This window comes from Bison bison, unplaced genomic scaffold, assembly GCF_000754665.1.
Source record: "Bison bison bison isolate TAMUID 2011002044 unplaced genomic scaffold, Bison_UMD1.0 scf7180017864503, whole genome shotgun sequence".
In the NCBI taxonomy this organism is placed as follows: domain Eukaryota; kingdom Metazoa; phylum Chordata; class Mammalia; order Artiodactyla; family Bovidae; genus Bison; species Bison bison.
In genome coordinates this window covers 5,868,762-5,876,479 of record NW_011495061.1, presented here as the reverse complement: position 1 = coordinate 5,876,479, position 7,718 = coordinate 5,868,762, and the positions used below count along the sequence as shown (strand labels likewise).

The following is a 7,718-nucleotide window of genomic DNA, read 5'->3' as shown; positions in this document are numbered from 1 at the left end:
AGCCCTCCTTGGAGGTTGTTTTTTCTCTGAAGTTTCTTCTTGTTTTGAACTAGGATGCTCATACTTTTGGCCATTGTGTTATCACTGTGGTTTTGCTCACAGCTCTGGGGGCCTAAGATGGAATGGGGTGGGGATGGGCACACCTGTAAAGAAATCTCCCTTTTGTTTTGGGTTGAGAAAGTCATTCAATATCAGAGAAAGTTTCAGACTGGCTCTCAGGGAAAAACAGCTCCTGAAGTAGCAGGAAGAACTCCAGACAGCCCTGGGAGGTTTAGGTCTGGGCCTTGTTCTGCCCTAACTCACTATGGATCTGTGAGCAGTGTCTGCCCCTGCAGTGGGCCTCCATCTCCCTATTTGCAGAGTGAGGAAAAAGGTTTGAAATGGTCTCAGAAAGGCCCCTGGAGCCTCTTTGTTCTTTGGTGCCAGGATGCTCTGTTAGGTAAACAGTTGCTGCAGTCCATAGGGTCGCAAAGAATCAGACATGACTGAGCGACTGAACTGAAGTGAGTCTGAATTTGCCCATGGTTAGTTGTTTGGCTCGGAGAAGGCAATGGCAACCCACTCCAGTACTCTTACCTGGAAAATCCCATGGGCGGAGGAGCCTAGTAGGCTGCAGTCCATGGGGTCGCTAAGAGTCAGATACAACTGAGCGACTTCACTTTCACTTTTCACTTTCATGCATTGGAGAAGGAAATGGCAACCCACTCTAGTGTACTTGCCTGGAGAATCCCAGGGACGGGGGAGCCTGGTGGGCTGCCGTCCATGGGGTCACACAGAGTCGGACCTGACTGAAGCGACTTAGCAGCAGCAGCAGCAGTTGTTCGGCTAGTGACTCAGCATTGTGGACTCTTGTTTTCATATGACACTCATTCTCCTCCCCAGGGAAGAGGGTCATAGGCTTTGGTGGAAGCAGCACTGGACTGGAAAGTAGGAGGCCTGAGGGAAACTGTTTCCCTCTTGGTGCCTCAGGAGAGGATTGTGATACCTGCCTGCCCTCTCTGGAGATTATTACCAGAGTCCTTGGGATGACAGATAGAAAAGTGCTCTGAAAAGCCATTTAGTACATTGTTGAGTTGGCGATCATGTTTAAGGGACAGTTTTTCTTAGCTCTGAGCTCACAGATGGGCTTGTGTGTGGATGTTTGGGTGATAACCTTGGGAGGAGTGAGATTGAGAAGATTGGCTAGTATTCTAAACTGGCCTCAGGCCCTGCTGCTCCAGGCGCCACAGACATGCCAGCACACCTGGGGCAGGTCAGGGTCAGGTACAGGAGGGATTCCTGATCTCCTGCAATGCCTTATGCCTTCTCCTAAACAGTGATTCCTTACCACATCCTGATTGTACCAAGCAAGAAGCTGGGGGGCTCTATGTTCACCGCCAACCCATGGATCTGCATCTCAGGAGAACTGGGTGAGACACAGATCCTGCAGATTCCCAGGAACCTGTTAGAGATGACCTTCGAGGTATGTGTTACCCAGGGACCATATCCCAAGGCTCTGGGGGTCTGAGTTTCAGCTGGCAGGACTACTTTGGCACCTTCCTCCAGGGTTTTATGGAGGCCTTGCTCTATACAGTATTATGTTTCAGCACAGCTGACCTGTCCCAGGATGACCAGAGGCCAGAGTCAAGGGTTGACCTGAGGAGAGGGAGCCTGCCCTGTGTAAATGGTCTCTGGCTGGAAGGTACCCATCGGGACTTGCAAACCTCCCTGCCATGGTGTGTTGAGGAATTCTCAAGAATTCTTTGAGCTGCTGAACCCAAGGATTCACAGAGACCTCAGACTGCTCTGCCACTTTCAGAGCTTTCTGTTCCCTGGCCCTAGTTCTTCTTCTAGGTTGTAGTATCTTTCTTTCTCAGCATCATTCCTCATGAGATAGTACTGTACTGCCAGCTTTGGTGGCAGGTGGAGCTCTGAGCTCTGCCCCTGCAGATAGTGGGGCAGCTTGCAGGCAGCCAGTCAGATCTGTGCCTCTGAGCAGTGTGGCACTTTTCTCCTATTTCTTGACCTTCCTGTCATCCCTGTTTCTCTGTTCTCTTACAGTGCCAAAACTTGGGGAAACTCACTACTGTGCAGATAGGCCATGATAACTCTGGACTCTACGCCAAATGGTTGGTGGAATATGTGATGGTTAGGAATGAGATCACCGGACATACCTACAAGTAAGTGTTCTTCAGCTTTGTCCTGAGACAGTGGGGCCTGGTGTACTACCAGAGGCTGTGTTTGATGCCTGGGTACATGGACTTCTCAGGGAGACCTTTTAGGTGTAATAGGCTGAGGCTTCTTGTTGGAAGAGAAAAAAAGGAGGGTTTTCCAAGTGGAAGTGTCTGCTACCACTGTCCAGGCCACCCATCACTCGGGTGGCTTCCTTGATGCAACACAGTGGGATGAGGACCTGGGCCACAAGGGGTCCCAGGCCAGTTTCAGAGCCTGTCCCCAGGGATTGGCTTTGTTGATGGCCTTTGTAGATCGACAAAGGGAAAGACACTGAAGGAGCTGACAGCTCTGACAGGCTATTGCCTGAACCTCAGGTTTCCATGTGGCCGCTGGTTGGGGAAGGGCATGGATGACGGGAGCCTGGAGCGGGTTCTGGTCGGGGAGCTGCTCACATCCCAGCCTGAGGTGGATGAGAGGCCGTGCCGGACCCCACCCCTGCAGCAGTCTCCCAGCGTCATCCGGAGGCTTGTTACCATCTCACCCAACAACAGACCCAGTAAGTGGAAGGTGGGGCTGGGCCCTCACGCTGCCCAGCCTGGAGAGTGGGCAGATTTCGGGGAGCCCTGATGAGGGAGCCCAGATCCGCGCCTACACAGCTGCCTCAGGAACCACCTCTGCAAAGCAGCATCAGGTGTTGCCACCCTCCTCTCATGAAGCAGTGCAGGGATTTGGCACTCCCGTTAGAGGACTGGGAGGAGAGGGGAGAGCTCCTGGAGCCAGGCCCGATCATCTGTGCTATTTGTATGTGACCCTATGGAGGAGAGGGGTCTGCTTTCTGGCCTTCCCTGTTTTCACTATCAAGTTCCTGGCTTCACTGTCAAGGCTTGGCACTCTTTTGGTTGCCAGAATTCCAGGGCAAAGAATAAATTTTACTAGCATCTATTAGAGACTAGACTCCAAGGTATTAGCTGTTACTTTTTGTCCTAAGATTTTAAGAAGAGCTAGCTCCACAAAGTTGGGTAAGCCAAGAGCAACACAACTCTTCCCAGGGTCCAGGCTGCCCCACCTCTCCTGTGGGCCTTCCCTATGTCCTGAGTCTTTTGCTCTATTAACCAAGCACTATTGAGCTCTGAGATTGGATATCTGCTTAATTTTTAATCAGAGCTGAACACTGGGCAGATCCAAGAGTCCATCGGTGAGGCAGTCAATGGCATCGTGAAGCACTTCCATAAGCCTGAAAAAGAGGTGAGCCTCCCTACCTTCCAGTCCAGGGCCTTATATTGAATAAGAGAGAATAACCTTGTTCCAGGCTCAAAGATGTGCCTCAGTTAGAGATAGCATATTCCTTCCTTCGGGACCTGTGCCTAGGGTTACCCTGTTTTCCTTACATTTTGACAACATAGCAGAGTCCAGTGAGCTGTGTGTATTTCTCTTGTCTTATGAATCTGTCTGTGTCTCCTTAATAGTGGCCACATTGGCTTTGTCCCCTGCTGGGGACCCAGAACCATCATCTGTTCACTCAACAGCTTTTCACTGAGACCTGCTCTGAGTTGGGCCCTTCCAGGTGCTGGGAGACTAGACAAAGTCCCTGCCTGTGTGTTGCTGCCCTCCCAGGTTTGGGAGGTGGGCTTGGGGTGTAGTGGTTGGAGGGCATCTTGACAAAGGCTAGCCTGGCACTCTCCCCTGTTTCCTTATACAGCGAGGTAGTCTGACGCTGTTGCTTTGTGGAGAATGTGGCCTTGTCTCGGCCCTGGAACAGGCTTTCCAGCATGGATTTAAGTCACCACGGCTCTTCAAAAATGTCTTCATTTGGGATTTTTTGGGTGAGTTGGGCTAGGATTTGAGGTCGGGAAAAGCATGCAGACATGAGGGGATCATCAGCCTAATGTGTGGGTACTGACCACCAGGGTCTGAGATCTAGAAGCCAAATCAAGTGAGTCTCAGGTTAGATCTGTTGTTTGGTGGCCCTGGCTTTTCTTGAAGGTAATGAGACAACACCCCTACCCCCACCCTACCCCACCATTCACCCCTCATCTCCTGTGAACTGGATTGGAAAGACTCTTTCCAGGCATCTGTTACATATAATACGGGCCTAGTCATGACCCCTCACACTTCCTGCTTGTAGGTCTGAGATGCCAGTTGATAGCACTGAAGTCCAAGCCCTTTGTTAGATCCACTTGGAGAAATTAATGCAAGCAGCTTCTTCCTCAGGAGTTTTGTTGAGAAAGGACCATCCTTATATCAAGGGTCACATTAAGGAATTTAGAACACAGAGCTAGGGAACAGAAGGATCATTTTGAACTGTGACCAGGGACATCAGAACACCCTTGTTCTCACCTGCATTGACATGGAGGGGCCTGAGGTAGGACAGTCAGGGATAGGTTCGTTTTGAAGGCCTCTGTCACTGGCAAGCTTTTCTCTTGTTCACAGAAAAAGCACAAACCTATTATGAGACTTTGGAGCAGAACGAACTTGTCCCTGAGGAAAACTGGCATATGAGGGCCCGGAACTTCTGCCGATTTGTCACGGCAATCAACAATAATCCCCGGAACATTGGCAAGGATGGCAAGTTTCAGATGCTGGTGTGCTTGGGAGCCAGGTACTGCAGCCCCGTGGCCCAGCGTGCAGGCAGCCAGCCTTGCAGGAACCCAGGGGAGGTGCCGGGGGTGGGGAGTATCCTATGTAGAGGTGCCCTTGGGTGGGTAAAGCCTTGTGGGCTTGGTGGAAGCCCTTAATTTCCTTCATGTACCATGTGTGTGTGGGGTATGGGGATGAGAGTGTATGTCTGGTTGGGGAGGAAGGGCCACATTTTGATGGGAAGGAATAAAACTGCCCCCCCTGGTAAAATCTGAAGCAGAGTATATGTATCTAGTCACTCCTTCAACAAACATTTGAATGTGGTAGGTCTCATGGAAGGTGTGGGAATAAAGCTAAATAAAACATGGTTCCTACCATTTAGAAGTTCACTTGTCCTAATTAAGTACAGTACAAAGCAGAAGTTTGGGAGAGTTTGAAAAAGTACTCATTGATAAGGTTTGCTGAAAACATAGAGGAGAAAGACCAGAGGAGGCTTCGAGGAAGAGGTGGCATTTGAGGTGAGCCTTAACAAAAGGATAGAAGTCAGGAGGGAGCTTGAAGCAGACGAAACTAGCAGAGGGGCCCTAAACAAAGCAGAGGATGTGGGGTTAGGAATTAGCAGGCAGAATGTGGGAAGGGAGGCAGTAGGATGGGGGCCTTGAGGAGCTGGGACAGAGTTGATGAATCAGGGGACTGAAATGATAGTCATTTGATATCAGGGATGGTACACCTCAGAGTGGACAAGATTGTTGGGGGTTATTCCAGGGGTCAGGTGAGAGCACAAAGACCAGATAAACAGGGTGGTTTATTTAGGCCATGGAAGGGAGGAGTTGGCATAGTGGTTAAAGACAGACTCTGGAACCAGAGTCACAAGGTTCACATCGCAGATCAGCCACTTATTGGCGGTGTGCTCTTGAATAAACTGCTTATCTCCATCAACCAGTAGATGTTTCTTCATCTCTACTGTGGGGATAATAATAGCACTGATAGCAGCTCCCTCACATCATAGGGTTGTCATGAAGGTTGTCTCTTACAAAGGGGCCGGGCACATGCTAGGTGCTATTTGTGTGTCAGTTTGTTGTGTATTTTTGGTGGTGGTGGCTGTGGAGAGGAGTGAGGTTCTAGGAGATGGAGGATGTGATGCAGAGGGGACGTAGTGTCTGGTTGATGGTGTGTCTGGAGGGAAGAGGGGGCAGCAGGGGAGGAGGAGCAGGCCTTGTGTGGATGACAGGGTCTGTTTGGATCGGCATTCCTGGGGCTGGGTAGCCCCCACGAGTCAGGATCTGTGCTTGTGCTCAGTCGTGTCTGACTCTTTGTGACCCTATGGACTACCTGGTCAGGCTTCTCTGTCCATAGAGTTTCCCAGGCAAGAATACTGGAATGGGTAGCCATTCCCTTCTCCAAGGATCTTCCGATCCTGGGATTGAACCCAAGGCTCCTGCATTGGCAGGTGGGTTCTTTACTACTGAACCACCTGGGAAGCTGGGTACCTCCCAGTAGGAGCCTTTTAAAGCCTTATAAGGCATCTTCACCAGGTGATCTTAGGGGAGGGGGAGGGGGCGGGGACTGTGGGGAGAGACCTGCTTGTCCTGCTTCACACTGGGTTCAGGAGGTGATGGGGCAGGTTTCCCCTTGGGCTTTCGCTAACTGTCTCCTGTCCTTCTGACCCATCGGAATGGATCCTTCCCTGCCAGAGACCACCTCCTGCACCACTGGATCGCCCTGCTGGCTGACTGCCCCATCACCGCACACATGTATGAGGATGTGGCACTGATCAAAGACCACACACTTGTCAATTCCTTGATCCGCGTGCTGCAGACACTGCAGGAGTTCAACATCACGCTGGAGACATCTCTGGTCAAGGGCATCGATATCTGACCTCCCAGCACCAGCCAGCAGCAGGACCCAGAGACTCGCCTGCAACTTCGCCCCTTCTTCCCAGAGGGACCTAAGCGAGCTGTGCAGGAGATGAGAGGAGATGTACACTCACTGTAAAAAGAAAAGTAGAGGATTTTTGGAATAAATAATCTATTTTAGAGTTTATTTGCTGATTTGCTTTTTACACACTTTCATGTGAAAGAGTGATAGGGAGAGGGAGATGAGGTTGGTGCCGCTTATTTTGAAGCTGGTGCCCTCCCTCGCCGTGGCCACACTGGAGCCTGCGGCCTCCCTGGACTGAGCCTGCGGCACGTGGGGCAGTTCTGCCTCCTCGCCCTGCCGAGTTAATGAGGCCATTCCACATCGTTTTTAAACTAATGTTTTCTATATTAACATTATTATAGATATTTGGCTTTCACGGGCCACACAGGTGTGCTGAGCAGGAATCCCCACACTCCAATCAAAGGGATTTTTAGTAGTGCCTCTGTAAGCACTGATGAGTCAGCCCTACGTCTTTTCTGTTTTGTCAGTATTATTTGGGAAGGTGACATGCCGGGATATATCATCGTGCAGAGAATCACGTTTCCTCTTGGCACACAGTTGCACAGAAGTAAATATAAGCATGTTTTAACAGGTTTTCCTTTTTTTAAAAAATGTATTATTTATTTAACCCTCCATTGTATGTTTTAAGTCTTTTTCTTTTCTTTTTTCTATTTTTTTTTAAGGAAAGAAAAATCTGTCCCAGTCTAACTGGCTATGTTATTACTGTTAAATTTATGTTGTTTTGCAACTTACAAACCAGCTGCAGTATGGCCCACTTAATAAAACACCTGAAACAAAACTGTGTGGGCCCCTGACTTTGGCATGGGGGCTGTGAGGAGTGGTGGTGGAGAGCACAGTTTGATCTGAGAGGAAGGGGCTGTAGCACTGCCTGCCCCACCAGGCCTGCCCAGAGAGGTGAGGGGCTTTGGGTCCTGGGTCCTACCCGCTGTGGTGCCAGGAGCTTCCATGGCTGTTTGCGAGGAATGCAGACAAGGGTTATTTTCCCACCTTCCAGAGGAGGAGGCTGAGGTGGGGGGGAAAGACCTAAGTTGCAAAGATGGTCACTT

General features: G+C 50.3%; 1 protein-coding gene across 1 annotated transcript in view; it reads left to right on the top strand.

Moving 5' to 3' along the window:
- The window catches only part of DENND5A (DENN/MADD domain containing 5A), a gene marked incomplete at its 5' end in the record, with an annotated part of 51,514 nt that extends 44,064 nt beyond the window's left edge, over window positions 1-7,450 (top strand). The window contains 7 exons of the mRNA XM_010829376.1: window positions 1,317-1,462; window positions 2,041-2,159; window positions 2,529-2,710; window positions 3,317-3,399; window positions 3,854-3,977; window positions 4,585-4,753; window positions 6,426-7,450. Of these exons, the coding sequence (XP_010827678.1) occupies window positions 1,317-1,462; window positions 2,041-2,159; window positions 2,529-2,710; window positions 3,317-3,399; window positions 3,854-3,977; window positions 4,585-4,753; window positions 6,426-6,609 (1,007 nt within the window). The remainder of the gene's footprint in view (window positions 1-1,316; window positions 1,463-2,040; window positions 2,160-2,528; window positions 2,711-3,316; window positions 3,400-3,853; window positions 3,978-4,584; window positions 4,754-6,425) is intronic.
- Window positions 7,451-7,718: the final 268 nt, after the last annotated feature.